This window comes from Emericellopsis cladophorae (genome assembly GCF_022114955.1).
Source record: "Emericellopsis cladophorae strain MUM 19.33 chromosome Unknown NODE_23_length_310842_cov_116_589050, whole genome shotgun sequence".
Taxonomy (NCBI): domain Eukaryota; kingdom Fungi; phylum Ascomycota; class Sordariomycetes; order Hypocreales; family Bionectriaceae; genus Emericellopsis; species Emericellopsis cladophorae.
This window is the reverse complement of record NW_026250948.1, coordinates 112899-132861: the sequence shown is the minus strand read 5'-3', so window position 1 is coordinate 132861 and position 19963 is coordinate 112899. Positions and strand designations below refer to the sequence as shown.

The 19963-nt window shown below is 53.3% G+C and overlaps 9 protein-coding genes across 9 annotated transcripts; 4 read left to right on the top strand and 5 right to left on the bottom strand.

Annotated features, from left to right (window-relative positions):
- Positions 1–271: 271 nt before the first annotated feature.
- J7T54_004042 (uncharacterized protein) lies at positions 272–1408 on the bottom strand (the record flags this gene model as incomplete). Its single annotated transcript, XM_051506559.1, has 1 exon — positions 272–1408. One exon carries the CDS (start codon positions 1406–1408, stop codon positions 272–274), a length of 1137 nt encoding a protein of 378 aa, XP_051362125.1.
- A 1987-nt stretch (positions 1409–3395) lies between these two features.
- Positions 3396–5714, top strand: J7T54_004041 (uncharacterized protein; the record flags this gene model as incomplete). The annotated part of the gene is made up of 4 exons (XM_051506558.1): positions 3396–3619; positions 3685–4114; positions 4762–4967; positions 5015–5714. 4 exons carry the CDS (start codon positions 3396–3398, stop codon positions 5712–5714), a joined length of 1560 nt encoding a protein of 519 aa, XP_051362124.1.
- A 218-nt stretch (positions 5715–5932) lies between these two features.
- J7T54_004040 (uncharacterized protein) lies at positions 5933–6905 on the bottom strand (the record flags this gene model as incomplete). The annotated part of the gene is made up of 4 exons (XM_051506557.1): positions 5933–6076; positions 6129–6630; positions 6691–6801; positions 6892–6905. The coding sequence occupies 4 exons, from the start codon at positions 6903–6905 to the stop codon at positions 5933–5935; spliced, it is 771 nt and encodes a 256-aa protein (XP_051362123.1).
- A 436-nt stretch (positions 6906–7341) lies between these two features.
- On the bottom strand, positions 7342–8502 carry J7T54_004039 (uncharacterized protein; the record flags this gene model as incomplete). The annotated part of the gene is made up of 1 exon (XM_051506556.1): positions 7342–8502. One exon carries the CDS (start codon positions 8500–8502, stop codon positions 7342–7344), a length of 1161 nt encoding a protein of 386 aa, XP_051362122.1.
- A 1358-nt stretch (positions 8503–9860) lies between these two features.
- Positions 9861–12856, bottom strand: J7T54_004038 (GTP cyclohydrolase II; the record flags this gene model as incomplete). Its single annotated transcript, XM_051506555.1, has 6 exons — positions 9861–10004; positions 10564–10643; positions 10963–11093; positions 11148–11652; positions 11986–12114; positions 12757–12856. 6 exons carry the CDS (start codon positions 12854–12856, stop codon positions 9861–9863), a joined length of 1089 nt encoding a protein of 362 aa, XP_051362121.1.
- Positions 12857–13696: 840 nt separating this feature from the next.
- J7T54_004037 (uncharacterized protein) lies at positions 13697–14176 on the top strand (the record flags this gene model as incomplete). The annotated part of the gene is made up of 3 exons (XM_051506554.1): positions 13697–13741; positions 13795–13933; positions 13983–14176. 3 exons carry the CDS (start codon positions 13697–13699, stop codon positions 14174–14176), a joined length of 378 nt encoding a protein of 125 aa, XP_051362120.1.
- An 89-nt stretch (positions 14177–14265) lies between these two features.
- J7T54_004036 (Uracil phosphoribosyltransferase-like protein) lies at positions 14266–15039 on the bottom strand (the record flags this gene model as incomplete). Its single annotated transcript, XM_051506553.1, has 2 exons — positions 14266–14317; positions 14363–15039. 2 exons carry the CDS (start codon positions 15037–15039, stop codon positions 14266–14268), a joined length of 729 nt encoding a protein of 242 aa, XP_051362119.1.
- Positions 15040–15770: 731 nt separating this feature from the next.
- On the top strand, positions 15771–18221 carry J7T54_004035 (uncharacterized protein; the record flags this gene model as incomplete). Its single annotated transcript, XM_051506552.1, has 1 exon — positions 15771–18221. One exon carries the CDS (start codon positions 15771–15773, stop codon positions 18219–18221), a length of 2451 nt encoding a protein of 816 aa, XP_051362118.1.
- A 520-nt stretch (positions 18222–18741) lies between these two features.
- J7T54_004034 (GTP-binding protein-like protein) lies at positions 18742–19360 on the top strand (the record flags this gene model as incomplete). Its single annotated transcript, XM_051506551.1, has 2 exons — positions 18742–18796; positions 18852–19360. 2 exons carry the CDS (start codon positions 18742–18744, stop codon positions 19358–19360), a joined length of 564 nt encoding a protein of 187 aa, XP_051362117.1.
- Between the last annotated feature and the right edge of the window lie 603 nt (positions 19361–19963).

Below are 19963 nucleotides of genomic sequence, written 5' to 3'. Positions count from 1 at the left end.
TCTGCATCAAAGGCCACACAACAAATGTACTTAGGTTTGGCGACTTTCAAGCTCACCTCGGCGTCCTAACTTCGGTTCTGACGACCGTAGTTGAGAAAGATCATCATAAGCGCCGGCGTCGTTCGCGCACATGGAATCGACAGCAAAGCTCGCGGCGGCGTGTGTCAGCGTCACGCTCGGCCATCCGGCCATCTGGCCATCTTCAATCGACAGCAGGGCGACAGCATGGCTGTGGGACTTTTATGAAGAGCTTCTCGAAAATTTAAACACATCAATAAGCATTCTGCCTGCTCGCATCCTGCTCCTTCTTCATCTCGGTTGTAACACGCTTTACTTGTACCGCCAGGGCACACAGGCTTCCCAGCACTTCTCCCAGCAGCGGCGCGCCGAGATCCGCGTACAGAGTCAGGACGCTCTTGCGACCCAGGCCGCCTCCTCCGTATAAATCGGCCGCAGGGGACGAGAAGCGCAGCCCGTCCCAGCGATCCAGCACCGCCACAAGCCGATCATAATCATCAACAAGGCAGAGTTTCGTTTCGAGCCCTGTCATTTCGGTGTCCCGAAAGCGGCGAGATACCCAGAGAAGGCCGCCCTGGGATGATTGCCATCGCCAAATAGGCATTGCGGCTGAGAACTGCGAGCGTTGGCGGGCCGGGGTGGCGTTGATATAGATAGTTTCACGACGGCCGCGCATGTGGCTGGGTGCGCTGTGAGAGTTTGCTTGGGTCGGGAGGTACATGACGGATGAGTATTTGCGGTTTTGACTTGAAAAAAGGGAGATGCGGCATGCTTCAGTGAAGGTTTGAGGTGTTTGTGCGCTCATCGATGCCACGGCTGCTGGTTCTTGTTGTGTGGCAGATGTCGTCTTGTCGGCGTCTATGGGATCCTTCGTATAGGATGGCAACTCCTCCGCGATAACTTCCTGCGGTGGCGGCCGCATCATGACCTTGATGCAGGCATCTGGGGCGTTGTTTGACCTCAAGGCGTCGACGCCGCTGGCATGGATTTCATAGAGCACCTCCGCATCGCATTGCCTGCCTGAAGAAGGCTGATGACCAGCCCCACGGTCACTTTCCTCCAGCACGCAACGAATGGGGTGGCCTGACGATTCGGAGGCAAGGAGCGTCAGCCGCGTGCGCGCATGGCTATTTACGAAACGTTTATTACAGACTTTCATCTCGTGCTCGGATATCTCGGGGCGCGGTCCTAACGGCGACCTAGCGACGCGCATACCACTAGGCAGCCGGGCGAGATCAGGACGCCAATCGTCGGGCGCCGGGACGAAATTATCGTCGTCAACGTCCACTGGTATCGTGTATTGGCACTCGCCTACGCCGCCTGTAGCGATGGCGAGGCGGAGACCGCAGCGACGACAGGAGTGGTTGACAAATTGAGGTTTGAATAGCATCGGTAATAAGAATAGCGTTGTCCCTAAAGTGAGAGGCGCGGAGACGATGGCGACGCCAGTGCCTGCTGCATATCTACTTGCGGTCAGTCTGCACAGAACATGAATAGGGCGAGGCTTCATATTCAACAGCCAGTGGACTCACCGCCATCCGGCGAGGCGTTCCTTTGCTAAAACGGTGGTGCCTCCATGGTGACAGGCAGGGCAAGTGACAAACTGGGCGCGCTTATATGTAAGTTGACGAAGCGGGTTTGAGCCCGATGGGGCGTCACGGGCAGCTGTTGGCATGATGTGCGCTTGGGTGCGAGTATGAGGGTGCACCTAGTCTTGGACCTTGGGTGTTTGGACATGGCGGGCCGCGAAGATGGCAGAGCCGCGCGGCTGAGTGCAAGGTATTAAATGAGAACGGCATGAGGCTGAAGACATGCATTCACAGAGCTGTGACAGAAGTTCAAACGCAAGCAAGAATGCCTACTGCTTGTGACTACTTAGTTTATTGTGGGTTTCTCGCTTAGTGAACCAGTAGTAATACGGAGACCTAAAGGAGAGGTACAAAAAGGTTCACAAAGGGTGTGCAAAAAGTCGGGCATGGCCTTCTCCGCAGATTTATGCATTCTAGTGCAGAGGCTTAGCCGCTGTAATCCGTGCATAAGTACCTGGATTTGGTCAGCGACAACGCTCTATCGGGCGCTCCTCGAACCCTCCGCGTACCGCGCACGATTTCCGCTCATGCTGGTGCTGACTGGAGACATCACAAGACACGTCCAAGGCTCACTCGAGCTCCATGTCGGCCATTTCCGCCCACTGATCGACGCCGTGCGCTATTTGGTACCGACACCTCAGATAAGCGCGCAACGCGTTGATCGTCGAAAAGAAGCTTTTGAAGGAGGAAAGCGTCATGCGAGCCGTGGCCAGTTTTGATCGTTGTAAGTGAAAGAAGAAGCTCGTGGATTTGCTCGGGCTTGGGCTGCGAAAGTTATAATGACTCTCAGAGGAGCTCATGTCAGTCACCCTCACACATTCCAATCAGATAAAGCCGTCGTGTTACACAGCCTCATCAAAAAGCTCACGCTCGGATCAAAGCATCACTCAGATGCGGTCTGCGTGGCTCGAGAAGCTGGGCCTGGCCTATTGTGATATTCGACCTGCTAACGTCAAATCCTCCTCCATCAGTCAGGCCAGTCTTGACGTTCACGATGATCTCTTACCCGCAACAAAGCCCTGTGCAAACATAGTAGGAGACGAATGAGGATCAGACCGTGGCACCTACGGTAAGGCTGGAAGCCGTACCGAGCAGTTTGTCCTCGGATCTGTCCTACGCGCATGAACGTATATGTACATGACCCATTCCGAAGATAGATGGTGGGGTCCAGATCACGGCCCCCTTCGGATGATGAAGTTGCAGGCCATAGAGTTTCCCTTTCGGAGGGATTTTCACTGCGATCAAGTCATTCAAAACAGTTGGCATGGCCGCTACGCTACTATTTCTAGATGTTTTCGTCGCCTTATATGGAGAAGCAGGGAAGGTCAGTGATGATGGGAATCAGGAGTTTACCAAGGCAAGGCGCCGAGAATGCGTAACGATAACTCTATTCTAGTATCATCCAGCTTCAACTCAACCCTCGCAGTCGGAGACGTGTACCTTGACCTTAGTATCGCCCAGAGGCGAACGGGAGTTTCGACGTTGTGATGATTACCTTATTCTGCCAACTTCACGCGGTGGTTCTACCAGTGTGCACTAACAAGCAGGGGTCCCCCGCAGTCCGCCGCCCGAAGAGCACGCCAACAGAACCCCGCAGAAATTCGTCGGCTTTGGAATTGGCATCGATAACGGACCTCGGAAACTTGCCTCAGCCTGGCGTACCCCCGATTAAATCTGGCCCCATCCCGGGAATGCTCTGGCTAAGCAGACGAGCAGACTCTAGTCTCACAACAACACCCCCTACGACCTTTCCACGCTTAATCATTGAAGACAATTGCATAACCACACATGGCACCGACTTCCACCAAAGCCGAGGACGGCGCCGCCAACGGCATGACGATACAACCATGTGATTCGAACCCCCAGTCCCTGCGACAGACATCCTTAGAACTCCGAACACGCATCGACAGGTTTCTTGACGAAGACCATACAGAAAACAAGGCCCTACGCAGCCTGCAGGGCCATGTGCGCGTGGCAATGGAGGTGATTGGGGAGGCCCTGCAACGTTACGGGTAGGTCCCCCAGCGGGAGGTGCGAAATGGCCAGCTCGGTCTAGACACGTTTGCTGATGTTCCAGACTCGATCACCTGTCCCTTTCTTACAACGGCGGCAAGGATTGCCTCGCCCTGCTCATCCTGATACTCGCTTGTTTACCCGATCTCGAGAGCCTCCCACAAAACGACTCGTCTGGCGCGCCCTCGGTACTACCAAGCACACTACATTCCATATATATCGTGTCGAAAGACCCCTTTGCCGAAGTGGAAGATTTTGTCGTGCGGTCCACAGAGCAATACCATCTCGACTTGCGCCGATATGCGCTGCCGATGCGAGAAGCGCTCGATGCCTACCTAGAGGATCGTCCAGAAGTCAAGGCGATATTCATGGGAACCAGGAGAACAGATCCGCACAGTGATACGCTAGGTCACTTCAGTCCGACAGACAAAGGGTGGCCGCAGTTCATGCGGGTGAATCCCGTCATAGACTGGCATTATGCGGACATATGGGCGGTAGGTTTGGGTTCGGAAGAGGGCACGACATCTTGCTGAGACCTTGCAGTTTATCCGGCATCTCAAAATACCTTACTGCGTATTATATGACAGAGGCTTTACATCCCTGGGCGGCACATCAGATACACTGCCGAACCCAGCCTTGGCCATTGACGTTTCAGCTAACCTATACCGGCCAGCGTACGAGCTCGTACACGATGAAGAAGAACGTAAAGGACGGGTAAAGAAATAGGATTTCCTTTCCTATCTAGCATGCGTTCGACACCAACAGAGCATAGAATCATAGAGCAGCAATTGCTTTGGGTTTTCTACATCACGACGAGGACGGGGAGACGTCAGGTAACTTGTATCCGTCCAGGAGGAGACAAATATCAGCATTTACACATTCGAGCTGGCGCACACTTCACCAATTTCATGATCAGGCGACAAGCGACATTTGCTTCGCTTCGTTCTCGAGGGCCGGTAGTGTCTTCTGTTCATGTTCATGAAACATCCCACACAATGTTCCGGATTTTGTGTGAACGACATGAATAACTACCAGCGCCGCCCGGAGTGCCCCACTGTAATTCATCACCGAGCTCGGCCTTCATGATCGCAGAAATTTCCATGAGACAACGCGTCTCAGCACTCAACTCGAGAATATGCAGTCGATACGATGCCTCGCGCGACCCAGCGTCGCGCTGCCACCTCGCGTCTTCACGGCAACCCAACGACGCGCACACTCGTCGGTCGTTGCTCCGTTGGCGTACGATCTCCATGAGCCAGCTAAGCCCAAGACCGACAAACACAATGCGCCAATCATCTTCATGCATGGGCTGTTTGGCTCTAAGAAGAACAACAGAGCCATGAGCAAGTGAGTTCGTTGACAATCCACATAGACGGCTGTGCTAAGTGGCGTAGGGCTCTGGCTAGGGATCTGGGCCGTTATGTCTATGCGTTGGACCTCCGTAACCACGGCGAGTCGCCACATCACAAGCGTCATGACTACGACGCCATGGCGGACGACGTGCTACACTTCATCTCGGAGCATAAGCTCAAAGACAGCACGCTGATTGGCCATTCTATGGGTGCCAAGACGGCCATGGCCCTCGCTCTGCGCTCGCCAGACTCTGTCCAGGATATCGTGTCCGTGGACAATGCGCCTGCGGACAAGATCCTGAGCCGCGACTTTGCAGACTACGTCCGGGGCATGAAGCAGATTGATGCCGCAGACTGCACGCGCCAAGCTGAGGCGGACAAGATACTGCAAAAGGTTGAGGAGGCACTTCCCATCCGTCAGTTTCTGCTGGGTAACCTGCACCGTCCCGACCCCAAGTCGCCGACACAGAAGTTCAGAGTACCTTTGGGTATCCTGGGAAAGAGCCTGGACAACATGGGCGACTTTCCCTACAAGAACCCCGCGGAGAGGAGATTCAACAAGAGAGCACTCTTTGTCCGGGGCACCAAGAGCAAGTACGTACCGGATGATGTCCTGCCGTTGATTGGGGAATTCTTTCCCAAATTCACGTTGGTGGACATTGATGCTGGTCATTGGGTCACGTCTGAGAAGCCGGAAGAGTTCCGCCGCGCTGTGGTCGAGTTCCTCCAGCCGCAGGAATGATTAGTTACAGAGCCACAACGTAGTAGACAGCCATTAGACAGAAACATAGACATAAATCATGAACCGTTTTACTATTTCAAGGGAAGCAGTCCTAAATTCCCAAGCCACCTTGAAAATCTACGCCATTTGTGATGATCGTAAACAATTGCAACGGGATATGTTGTCCCGACATGGCCCGTTGCCTCCAATTGCGCCTTCCACACGTAAAGACTAGCCGCTTAGACATCCTCGAGCACACGCTCCTTAAACTCGCGCTCGACCTTCTGACCCTGGTCGTCGGTCCCCGACTCGCCGTGCAGAGCCATAAGGGCACCAAGGTCGAACTTGGGTGCCTTCAACAGCTTGACCTTGCGGATGTGAACCTGTCCTGTGTTAGATGTGATTCAAGGGACGGTTCCGCGGATGAAAACTCACGTTCTGCAGGGGGTAGATGCCCTGGGTGGACTTCTCGATTTCGCGGCCAATGACCTCGGGGATCAGCTTGGAGGTGAGCTGGGTGAGGGTGCTGGTGCTGGCCTCGCGGGTGATGATCTCGGTCATCTTCTTGCGGATGGCACGGATCTGCGAGGAAGCGGCGTAGGTGGTCTTCTTGACCTGGTTGGGGCGGCGCTTGGTAAAGGCGATGGCGAAGAGGCGGACAAGGTAGTCGTCGGTGGTCTTGACGGTGACGTTGGCCTCGATGAGGGACTGCCACTTGCGGACGAGGGAGCGGAGCTTGTCAGAGGTGAAGTCGAGACCGTGGAAGGCAGTCAAGCAGTTCTTGCCCTGAACCTCGTCGACCCTGAGGCGGACCTTGCGGAACGAGTGGTCCTCGTCCTTCTGCAGATCGGCCAGGGAGACCTCAAGGATGCGGCCCTTGAGGGCGTCGTTGGCATTCTTGAGACCTGTGGTGCGGTTCACCAGGGTCTTGCCGACACTGGGCTTGGTCAGTTTCCTGTGCTCCAACTCGCCTATCGTTCGGTAGATGGCAACTCACTCTCGGACGTTGAAAGGGTTGGGAGCCTTGATCGAGTACCAATCCTTGCGGGTGAAGGGGTCGACGGTCTTCTTCTTGAGACCCTTCTTGCCCTTTGAGAGACGCTTGTTCCTGTTCGCAAAAGTATCAGCCGCTGTCCGAATCGCATCGTCGCAATTCTCATCGCTGCAAAGAATTGATTCCGAAGGGGGCGCTGCTCACTTTCCAACCGCCATGATTGCTGGCTCTGATTTGCACAGTTGGAGAAAAACTGAGAATGGGTGGCTGTGATGGGTTTGGTTGAGGGGCGTCGCTGTCAAGAGGGCGAAATAATTTCAATTGTGTGTGCACTGGTCGGCTTAGGTCTGCGTGGTGAAAAGTGCGGCACCACGTTTGTCCGTGTGGGGCTTTCCGAGAGGAGGGCCGCGATGGCACGTGATCAAGAATTTTTGGAGATGGCCCTGCCAGCAGCCTTCAACAGAGCCTGTCAATACATGGATTGAGCCCGATATCATTGACTTGGATTTTGCACCTGAGAATAGTTCGCAGTGAATGCGTGAATCGACCGCGGCAGTCCATCAGGAGGTCTTGAAAAGTTAAATTGGCAGACCGCTTCCGACTATTGCTCCAAACACTGCCGGCTTCTTTTAAGCCACGATCAGCCCTCTAGCCTTAGACAGCATATGAGACCCGTTTCTCCCGACTCCTTGCTTCGGCCTGCTGTCTTCTGTAATCGGTACTACTAATCTTTGCTGCATAGTTACCGTCGATCGAACCCTCCTCCTGCTCAGTGGCATGCAGGACATCAATCTCAAAGACCTCGAGCTCATGCCATCCAGTCTCCCTCCGTTTGTCATTCACGGCCTTGCCTCCACTTCTCGTCTCCCCGGAGACCACCAGCGCGCCCAGGTCTCGCTCTCGCGTTGTAGGCCCATATGCATCAAGAATCTCGGTGCACCGCACTTGTAACCTCCCGCCGACTAGAGAAGTGATGAGCTCGGTTGTTGACGAGGAGATGATTGACGGCGTCTCTAGAAGTAAAGACCCCACAAAGTCAGTTACTGCTTGGGCGCGTACAGACCAGGGCTCAATCTCCGAGGCGTAGCGCTTATTATTCAGCAGAGCGTCGCCTGTGATACCGATGGTGAACATGGCGGGTGACTGGGCAGAGAAGGGGATAGACAGTAGAAACGTGGAAGCCTGAAGAAGCAACTTGTGTCCCAGGTGGAAATGATCGAAGGTACCGCCGATAATAACTCTGGCGAATCTTCTTGATCCAGATGCTGGCTTCTGCCCCTGTATCATGCTGACACCGCCAGGTACTGCTATGATCTGATCTCGAAGGATCGCCGTAGACCGCTCATGAACACTCAGAAACGTTTGAAGCGCCGCGATGCTCGCTTCTGTGCTGGCGTGGAATATTCTGGACCATTTCACTGGCAAGGATGCCAACGCGCCAAGATTGACAATGCAGCTGTCATTGTCCGAGTTGGACCGATCACAGGTGTATTCACGACCAGGTGCGTGATCCACAAGGAGTACGTTGACGTCTGCGGGATTGTCATGGTCGGCTTGTATCAAAGCGACCAAGGAGTACAGCTTTGCCAGCAGGGACTGCAGTCTCGACCAGTCCGGTGGTAGGAACGGTGCGGCCACGGCCACAAGGAGGCTGCTCCCCGGGGTCAGCTGTGTGAGAGTCGCCGAAATGGAGTCGTGGAAGGCGCCGCGAATGGCTGAGCGTTCTGCTGGTGAAGGCGGCGAGGCGAGAACAAGTATGGACCGATTCTTGATACAAGTCGCCATGGTAACGCCCTTGACTGGATGGATGGACATATGCTGTCAGTGCCTCACCAGAGTCACCACCACACTGTGACAACTGTGACAAAGGTACTAGGTAGATTACGTAAGGAGAGAAGACAGGGGTGGTATGAGTAGTTATAAGACCGAAAGTTTGAAACAAATTTTTCTTCTTCTTTTTCTTTAATTAAATAAAAAAGAGTTTAGTATTTCAAGATTCTCTTAAAAGAAATCAGCTTCCCCGGAAACTAATAAGTGGACTAGAGATACCTTGCGAAGCCGAGAGCGTGTCACGTTTGCTATGATAGAGTGGCGTAGCGGATCGCCCTCCTGTGATCACCCTCACTAACACAAAGCCCCGTCACTTCATACAACGCACCGAGTTGAGCATATCTGCTCTCCTTCTGCCGACTGAATCTCTACCGCGATTACAGGAAGTACGTAGTCCAGTCGAATGAGATATGGTCGTTTGGATCATAGGTGACCTGTAATCTGTTCTGCTCGTGCTGGACTAGGCGCTTGACAGTGGTCCCCCGCCGCCGATGCGTATCCCACTTGAAGAATCGCGATAAGCAGACACGTGCAGTTTCCTGTCTCTTGGGACTCTGGATCTGTTCTTGTCCCGTCGATCAGAGGTCGCATAGGCTCCGTTTGTTCATGTTCATGAAATTCGAGCTCCTTGGATCCTAAAATGAATACATACTACAGTCGTATACATACATACTTTCCATCAATGCGCCCAACGCCTAGCTCGAAAAAAAAAAAACGACCTGAGTCATGCTTCCTGCGATCATCCTATCGCGATAGTAATCCGGGTTCAGTTCAAGAATTCCCCGGCCCCCTGCTTCCAGTCGTCATGCACATGCAGGTCGGTGTGCTGCCAGGTTTCAAGCACTCTGCTCAACTGATGACGGCCGATCCTGGAGATGCGCTGCACGCACGTCTGCTCCTCTGCTGTTGCTATACGGCCTGCAGATGCTGTCGTTCCAACTTTGCCATGGCGCGTGTTAAACCACACCGCGATTGATTGTCCAAACTGGAATCTCTCGATATATCGATTTGAGATTCACCTGTCCTTGCAAACCAAATCCCTTCACTTCAGGGATTTCCATCTGTTTTCTCGCTCTCTTCCTGTGCACTCTCCCAATTTTCAAAACTTGGGAAGCTGAAATAGCATTCATCTTTTGGGCGGTCAGCCTACCTCTGGGCGATGTCATGGGAGAGGTCACTTACTACTGAATGATCCCTCGGGTGTCGTACTTTCCACACATGCCACACGGCTCTCAATAGTCATGGGCTCCGATTTGACAGCTTCAGCGTCGTCCGATCCTTGCTGATAGTAGGCCATTTTGTGCAGCAAGTCTGCTGCGGTGTGCGGCGACCGATGCGACAGTCTAGACGCTTGAACATCGTTGCTGGATAGAGGCGTGATCGATGGCTCCGTGACGCTGCTTCGTAGCAGGCGGGGCCTTTGTGAATTTGAAGTAGGCGATGATGACGGTGAGGCCGATGAAGTGGAATGGGCGGATGAGCGCCGACTGGGGGCAGTTCGTTGAGTATACATAGTGAATTAGGCCGATTGGCAATGCGAATGGAAGATGGACGCTCGATATTGTAGCAAATGGTTGGCGGCAAAAAGAGGTGCAAACGAGCGTGCGAGAGTCCCGGTCAAGTTACATGAGAAGATGAAGTTGGTCAGAGAACGTACAAAGGGTTAATTATTTACTTACGTACGGAGTACTTCACTCCCACATCATGGCCAGACCGACCCGCGGGCGCAGGGCCTGATCCGGTTCGTGATGGATTTGATCCATCAATAGTGCGTGAAGCCGGGATCCCCGCAGGACTCCAGGACCCGCCCCCTTGACTGAGTGGTGCCACCTGGCAAACTCTTCCGCCATGTGCCTCTCGAGCCACGTCGTGGCCCCTGGTGTATGGCCGTATGCAGCACTGCAGTGTGCACCACTGGGCAGCACCGCTCTTCTTCATCACCGCCAGGTAGCTAGCTGCCCACAGATGCACGTCGCTGGAGCGCGTTGGTACCCAACCTGCTGGGGTGCCTTATAATTTATTACCGCAGTCACCAGTGCCCCATACATATTTGTATGCAGACAGCATCTTGTGACACTTGACTTTGGGCGGCACGGGTCGCAACGGGAGTGGCCGTTCTCGCCAGACTGCGGGCAAGGTGTGTTATGTTCTTTGGCAGGCACCAGGCTTGCTTCACACCATTAGATGCATTCATCAGACTCACTAGCCAACAGATGTTGCCAGCTTATGGAGACGGCATGACGATTGGTTCACACGGTTGATGATTTCTCGTCTGCTGCTCTAGGGGGTGAGGGAGTGAATACCGCCATTCCCGACCGTCAAGTCAAGTCTCAATGATCGACGCTGCTTCTATGTTAGACGAGTACCGGACGCAAAGGCTGTTGACTTACTCTTCCCACATGCGTCCCTGAACTGCCTGCAACTCGTCTTCCGTGAGTCGCTTACCCACAGTGAAGTAGCCTGCGGTAATCTTCGCATCGATCTCGACGCGGGAGTCGGCTGGTATCAACTCGTCGGGCAACTCCACTCTCTCGTGGATCGGGATTCCCTGTCCCACAATCGCATCGTGCTTCATGCTACGCCGCGTGTTAGTGAAGGGCACATGTCCATGGCCACGCAAGGTTTCTTACTTGCTCATGCTCAGCATGCGGTCAATCTTCTTAATGCCGAGCCAGTGAAGAATGTCCGGCATAAGGGCTTGGAACCGCATGTCTTTGACGCCGGCAATGTTCTCGGTCCGTTTGAAGTAATCCGAAGCACGGTCAGCACCGCGTTTGCGCGCATTGTACACGAGATACTTGGTCACCTCGCCCAAGGCGCGGCCTTCCTTGCGGAAGTAGATGACCACACCACTACCGCCATTCTGCGCCTCCTTGACAGCTTCTTCGATGCCAAAGATAAGATACGGGCGGCACGTGCAAATATCAGAGCCAAAGACATCGCTTCCGTTGCATTCGTCGTGGATCCTGAGTGACAGCCTCACAGACTCGTCAGACATCTTTGCCGGATCGCCAAAGCAGTACACCGTCAGACCACCAATAGGAGGCAGGAACAACTTGATGTCGCCTCGTGTGATGAGTTCAGGGTAGCTTCCGCCAGTGTGCTCGAAGAGCGATCTGCGGAGGGTGCCCTCGTCTAGGATACTTAGCCACTGAAAGCACGCCCCGTGGTGGTCACTTCAAGTTGGGATGCTCACCAATGCCAAATCGCTCTGCAACGCCTGGCAGATACCATACTGGTTCGACAGCAAACTTTGTGACAGCCAACTCCCCCAAATTATTGAGACAAACCTTGCCGTCGGGAATACTGAAACGTCAGAGACTGGCTGTAGAGGGTGCCTGATACTTACAGTCGACCTTTACGTACACTGTCCTCCAATTCGGGAAGCTAGAAATGTCAGACAATCGGCGGAAAGGGAGAACGTTTGCTTCACCCTCATATGTGCTTTTGTGATGGCAATGGTGGGACGGATGTCCACGCCGTCATTGTCAATCACATCCTTGAAGATCCAAGGGGCAAGATGCCCATACGGATCCATGGCTACAATCTTCTTGGGGTCGCCCCATTGTGGAAAGGGCCCAATCGAGGTAGAGGGCTCTGTATTGGTGAAATCAGGCCTGTGATCTGTGTCGAGCTCTTTGCTGGCAACCGCCAATGCATAGTATATCGAATAGGAACCGCCACTGCTACCGCGTCAGCATTGTGAAGAATTATTCTCCGGGGTATTCCTGACTGTGCTGCTATTGTCAGCTCTATGGTGACATTGATAATACCAAACAAAAAAAACATACCTCCAATGGCTGGATCAATGAACGCACGGTCAGCGATGTACACTCGAGTCTATCAGGTACACATACCATTGCGCTGCCTGATTGTTGATGGCAACCGAGACACAACTACCGGCCCCCTTTTCATTGGATCGAAGCTGCCCCAGTTCATGGGAAGGGGCTTGATACCAATCTGCTTCGGATATGTCCTACCACACTCAGATTGATGATCACATGCGATGAAAGGAGAGGTAAACCAACGTAAGAACAATCCGCGAAGTCAACGCAGGACGCGATGCTGGAGAAACTGCGGTCGAGGCTTCCATAGTACTTCCATCCTCGTTCTGACCTGGACGGGTCACTGCCTCACTAGATGTCATGGGCGCGACCGTATCCTTGGAGATTTCTGTATTCTTGGATGCAGAACGCAAAGGAGTCGATGATCCATTGCTTAGGGATGGAAAACCAACACGCTCATTCAGGGCCTCTACAGCTGCTACCAGCCGCGACTGGGTCTCGGCAACCTGTCTGAGAGTATTGAGGACCTCATCCCGGCTTCCCTCATCGGCCATGGCGTTGAGTTTGTCGGTTGATGGTCAAGGATATTGAATATAGACGAACACGGGAACGAATAATAATGAGGATAGAAAAGATGCAACCCTTAAGGATGGAACGAAAGAGAATGGAGGTGTGACAGACGAACAGATCGATACAGACGCGGGTTGGGCGGCAGCCACAGTGCAGGACGGCAGCAGACCTGCTCAATTAAGGCACACACTACCAGGCAGGTACCTGTCGTAAGGTCTTGAGTCTGCATACCATGGCTTCCCGACCACACTGAGATAAGGTTGGAGATATGGAAGCCGTTACCGGGAGGTCTTCCTGTGAGTAGCAGGAGTATATTCGTTTCCATATCAGATATCGAGATGGTATTTGATCGTCAACGTCAAGGAGCCTCCGGTCTGATGTTTGTCTAATAGACACGTTTCACCAGATATCACATCATGTCAGAGAAACCTCCACCCCTTCCATGAGAGCCTGTGGTTCTCCGCCCCAAGTCCTATCACTCCAAGGTCACAAGACTGCCAACCACGAGGCCAGTCCACTCCATCTCCACTAACTCGGACTAGTTGAGGGGAACTTCCCATCGGACGTCACCGAAAGCGGCGGGGCTTTTGAGTTCACCGCACCCTCCCCCACTACGTCTCTTAAATACATACTATCGCTCTAGCTGCAAATCGTGTACGCTGTCCCACTTTGTAATCGCACCAGGCGCAATCGTGCGGTGTCTTATCGATAAAGAAACGCAGCGCGATTGAGTGGTCGTTGTTTGCGACTTGCGTGATAGTGTCTGTAATCATTCTCCCCTACACCATCAAAGTTAATAATCGAATGATCAGCACCCGGCGACCATGGGCAAACGCAAGAAGTCGTCGCGAGGGCCTCAGGCCAAAAAGGTACGTTCTTCCCATCTCGTGTGGCCGCGTCAGGTTCGTTAACCTTGTTGCAGAAAGAGGTGCTGCCAACAACCTTCACGTGCCTTTTCTGCAATCACGAGAACGCAGTGAGCGTAAAGCTTGACAAGAAAGCCGGCGTGGGACAGCTAGACTGTCGCATCTGTGGCCAGAAATTCCAATGCGCTGTGAATTGTAAGCGACCTTCGCAAGACCTCCCAAGAGTGTGTTCTGATTTGCGCAGACCTGTCAGCGGCTGTGGACGTCTACGGCGAATGGGTTGACGCTGCGGACGCTGTGGCCAAGGAAGACGCCGCAGCGAACGATGGGTACACTGGAACAGCGAGACAACGACGACCGAGATTAGCAGGGGGCGACGACGAAGACGCTGATGGTTATGACGGGGATGGAATCGTTGGAGACGACGACGAGATTTGAGGAGCCGGGCATAAAGGTGGGATGACGAAGGACAATACAAAATAATGATCCCAAACTAGCCTCACGCTCCTGTGCGCGTGTCTGTCATTTCACACGGTATAGAATCTATCGCCAAAATCACCAAGCCCTGGTACGATGTAACTGGAGACTGGTTAGCGACACTCACGACAGGACAGAGTTACATACTTCTTGACATCCAACCCTTCGTCAATAAAGGCTGTGACAACCTTCAACTTGGGGAATTTGGTCGCGAAGTTCTTGACGCCCTCCGGGCTGGCGATCAGATTGAGGAACAGGATATGATCCTCCGGGACGCCCCTGGATTTGAGTACCTCTACGGCCATGATTGCGGAACCGCCAGTTGCGAACATGGGGTCTAGCAGCAGGACCCAACGCTCAGCAATGTCCTCGGGCAATTTGTCATAGAACAACTTGGGCTGGGCCGTCTCCTCGTCCCGCTGGATCAGGATCTTGCCTATCCGCACAGATCGACAGCAGTCGCGGAGGCCCTGCTCCATGGCCTCTCCTGCCCGCATAATGCTGACGCCGCAAATCTTGCCCTGGAACATGAGGCCATTGTACGTGGAGCCAATTGGTGTAGTGACAGTATGTTCCATCACAGGAAGGTGGTTCAAGCCCTCTTCAACTAGGAGCCGAATGATGCGATTAGAGTAGAATATAAAGTCTGCTCTTTCAGTGTCCTTAGAACGGATCATGGATAGCAGGGCAATGAGCTGCGGCGACTGGGGAAGGATGCGGACATTGTCAAAAGGGACCTGAACCGAGACAGTGGCCTGTGGCTTCTCAGCTTGCGACTTGAAGCCCGGTCCGACAGTTTGTGTGGGCGCATTGCCTGGAGCCATCCTTGCCTGACTTTCTCTGTAGAAGCTGAGGATCTAGATTAGCGTTAACCGCAACCCGTCACGTTATGTGTTCCCGGAAACACTCACTGATCTGTGGTCAGCAGTTGAATGTTACGATTCCTGGGCTTGTGCGATTGATCTTTGAGGGAGAATGGGATACGAGAAGCTCAGAAGTCGCACCTTACTCATTGAGGCATGTGCTCTCGTGGAGAGGGTGGACAGCACCTTTTGGTGGTGGGGTGTTCGGTTCGTACTGCTGTACATATTCGACTCGAAGGGCATATGCATTAATGAGAGGATCTTAATCTGGCCTATGGACAGAAACACTCGTCAAGCAATGCGGTCGATGCAAATGATACCAGTGAAATGCACGTGTGAGGTGCTGGAGATCATGCTCATATAGTGGAACTTAATGTTAGGTGTCGAATTCTCAAATGCTTGATCGTGGCAGGAAACACCCAAAGCCAAAATGCGCAGCCTGTGAGGTGCCGGCGCAAAGCCACTTTGCGCAGTTGCGCTTCTTGTTCTGTTTCGAGCTTGCACCAACACCCTCCAGTTCCTACCTTACATGTAATCACCTCGACTTCAGTCCAATCCTGCACTTTACGTGTCATTCCTCTCCCTTCCTTCATCTGGACGTCCGATTCGATGCCCTGATCTGGACGATCTTGCATGCAGCACATCGCAGACTCGCTTCCGCGGTTCACAACTCGTTCGAGCTACCTCCCACCATGATGGCATCGCAGGCCGCATCGCGGAGGCCCATGTCCTACAGTAAACGCGATCGCCAGAATCACACTACCGAGTCCAGGATAGACGTGACACCGATAGATCCCTACGATATTCCTGACGACGATGAAACAACCCCACGGCCCAAGGCCACCTACAGTCGCCTGAATCGCAACAAGCCGACCAAGAGAACCTCATCAGATTCAATGGCCGATCCGTATGACGTTCCTAGCTCCGAAGAAACTGTCGAACTACCGCGAGCACAACCCGCAACAAAGGCTGGCAATAGACTCAAGCCAGTGCCCCGGCCGAAGCGGACACCCTCGAAAGCCGCGCTTGTCGAACGCGCCTCGATCGTGTCCAAGAGTCCCGAGGCCGGAGCCAAAAGGAAAATGAGCCACTTGGAGGAGAAAACGGTCAACATCTCATGCAAGCGTTATGCGACAGAACTAACTGGAGCTGTCGCCTCCAAGGCCAGTGCGAAAGCGAAAGCGCATGATCTGGCTTCAGCAAAGTCCGATGCGCCAATGCCGCCATCGAGCCCGAAAGAAAGACACGCGAACAGGATGAAGACGCCTAAGTCAGCCGATGGACCCGATGAGAAGCCAGTCCGTGGAGCCGAACCACGCAAACTCCAACAATCAGTATCTCTCCCTTCGAGGGCAGCTGCCAACACGGGCGCGCGAGTGCCGCCTCATGCTCAGAGAAAGTCACGCCTCATTGATACTTTGGCGGCCCAGGCGAACGAGGATTCAGAACCCGACTCCGATCTTGACGAAGAACCGACACCCCGGAACCAGAGATTCGCCACGCCAGTTAATACAGAGGCGGAAGACATTGGTTCCGTCTCGCAAACCCCAAGTTCGCAACGCGTCAATAGGGCCGGGCCAGATACGTGGGCTAGATCCGCACAGCCTCTTATTTCCAGCAAGAAGGTCAAGCGGACATACGGCCATGTGCGGCGTATTCGTGAAGACGCAAACCACGGCGGTCCATTTGCCTTGGGCGGTGACCTGCTGAGCGATCCTTTGGTGCCGAGCCCACCTGGCTTCTCCAGTCCCGGACCTCCCCTTGACGATTATGACGTGGATGATGATGACGGGCTCGCCGTCAATTTCAAGAGCGTACACGAACTCAAGCGTGAAGGTGCAAATCACAGATTCACCGATGTCATGGACGAGATGCACCTGCGGATAGGGATTCCTACTGAGAAGCCATCTTCTCTACGACGCAACGCATTGCTTGAGCTGGCACAAAAACTCAAGGAACCTAGCTTCGCGGTTCAATTTCGAGATTCATCGATACGCGACGATTTGGCCCGCAGCATTGGAAAGGAGAACGACATTATAAGCGGATTCGCCATGGTGGCTGCGTTGGTTGTGTTTCTCTCGTCACATAGTGCACCTAACCTGCTGCAAAGGCTAGTAGAAGAGGGATTAGGAAAGCTCCTAGCAAGATTGCTTCAGGAAAAAGAGGACATCACGGATGTGGCGTCACGGAGAAGCACCAATCTTTCCAAGTCGACCAAGAGCACCGTGAGCAAGCTAGTCACCGAGATAAAGCGCATGAAGATTTGGCACGGTCTTGCTGTCAGCGCTATTACACCACGAACCTTGACCTTGCGGCTTCTGCAGGACCTGCAACATCGTGTCGATGTCAGACTCATGGCTCAAATATTCGAAGAAATTGAAGACAGACTGATTCTGGCAATGGAGGACGAAATGACAGGAGGATACGGGAAGCGCATCGACGGCATCCTAATCCTCCACATCTTACAGCATAGTACTAGCTACGACAACTCGCAGCTCACGTCACAACAGTTTGACCGCCGTGCGGCATGCTGCCTTCGCTTCTTCGAAGTGGCTTTGAAAAAGTGGCCGGACACGACAGCCGAGGCAGATACTGCCGTCTTGAAGTGGACTATTAATACGACAAACTCCGAGGCAGGCGCTGCTGTATTCGGTACATCTAAACTCTTGGACAACCTTGCCAGTTCGATACATGCAACACTGCGCCAGTCCTATGAGGCTAGTTACGAAGACATTGCCAGGGACGACAGGTTGCTAGATGTGCTGCCTTTGGCCATGTGTGTCATGATCAACATTATGGAGCACCACCCGCTCTCAAGGCGAAGTCTACAACGTGGGGCGTTGAAGAGCCTCGGAGGTCTATACTTCGAACTACGACCATCGATTGTAGATGCTGACACGGAGGCGAAATCCAAAGTCAGCGTTGCTGTTGGGTACCTTGCCATCATTCTCGGTTACTGTGCTCTAGAGGAAGGTGGGCGGAATATCATAACCGGCCAGGGCACAGACGACGGTGTTCAAGACATCACTGAAGCGATAGGTCACTTCGTAGCCTTGCAGCGCACTGTCGACGCCAGGGTACACGAACTTGAACACCTCGTCAGCGAGCTGCAGCAAGTGACTCGGAGAAGGAAGGCAATGTGAGCTTCTTTGCCTTTGTACGTTACGATACCATAGCCGATGACATGTTGGTTTACGCGGTCCCGGTATGAACAAGTTTATCTACTTGGCTAGGTTGGGATTCATAACAGCGTTGCTTTCGATGTACTACTTGATCTCGGGGATTGAGGGGAGGGGGATGGTGGGCCGAAGACGCTTCATCAATCTCAAGAAATCGTACTGGCCCCAAACGGCTCTCAATTACACTGATTCATTGCCACTTCGATTCTCGTGTATATATAACAGCTTTAGTTGGCTGCTGACCTGACATTGGCCTTCAACGTGGTCTTCTAGAGGTCCAGTCGAGTCCCATGTCTGACACGTGCAGGCTTGTGGTCGACGTCACGGCCTTCCAGGGTCCCTCACCCGTGATCGGATCTCGTCGCTTTGCACGGCCCCTCTTAATGCAAAGCTCCGACCTCCGTCCCACTGCCATCGATACTTTCCTCGCACCCTGTTAATTCCATTCATTTGTTACAATTAAATCCATTATCGTGACTTGAACATGCCTTCCGGCCCGAAACAGCGCAAGGTCGCCGTCGTTGGCAGTCGAGCCGTCGGTAAGGGCACAGCCCGTCCAATCCGACGACAGCACTCAATGTTAATGCTCACCAGGAAAGTCTTCACTCACAGTACGCTTTGTCGACGGCGTGTTTGTCGATAGCTACTATCCCACCATTGAGAATACCTTCTCCAAATTGATAAAATTCAAACAACAAGAGTATATGACCGAAATCGTCGATACCGCCGGGCAAGACGAATACTCCATCCTCAATTCGAAACACTTTATCGGTATACATGGCTACATGCTCGTTTACAGCGTGGCATCTCTTGCGAGTTTCGAGATGGTGCAGGTGATCCGGGATAAGATCCTGAATCACCTCGGGACGGAGAGTGTGCCAATCGTCATTGTAGGCAACAAGAGCGATCTGCGTCCGGAGCAGCGCCAGGTCAGTGCCGAAGAAGGAAGGAAGCTGGGGGAGAAGCTGGGCTGTGGCTGGACGGAGGCGAGTGCGGCGTACGATACCAATGTGAGCAAAGCGTTCGAGTTGATCATCGGACAGATTGAGGGTAGCCAGGCGCCAGGGGAGCAGCCGGCGAAGAGCAATTGCGTACTGATGTAATATGAGGTTGCACAAGGTGGAGTATATATGTAGGTTTACGCAGCAGAGGTTGCGCGAGAGGCAGGCCTCGGCATATGCGAGTGAGCGCTTGTGGTACTCATGGTGGTCGCGTTTTGGATACATTCCAAGGGTCACTTGGCTCAAAGTCTTGGGTCTTTCGGCGTCAGTCTACAGTGAAGGGACCAGGTTTCGTAATGGCATGCTTTATAGAAGATATGGAAGACGGTCGCCGTGCGTCGACGTGGCGCACCAACAATACGAAACCTGCATGAGTTGGCAATTAGAGCTTATGATATCGCAATCAACCAATGTCTAGTCCTAAGAGAGATTCAGGGTCGTTGTAGCTACCGCTGTAAGTCGTGATAAAGTAATCTCAAAACTTGGCGGGTCATGAACCTGATCATTGCACGGGGAGTCGAGGTCGAGGACCCCGCGCTAGAAGATAAAAGCCCCGCGTTGGTGGAGGGGGATTTATCAACGCCGGGACTTTGCGCGCGCAAAAAATTGAAGACACTGCCTATAACCCCACCGTTGTTTGCATCGACGACATTTGAGGTAAGAGGTTGAGGCACAGCTGAGATTTGTCTGAAGGTGCTAACAGAT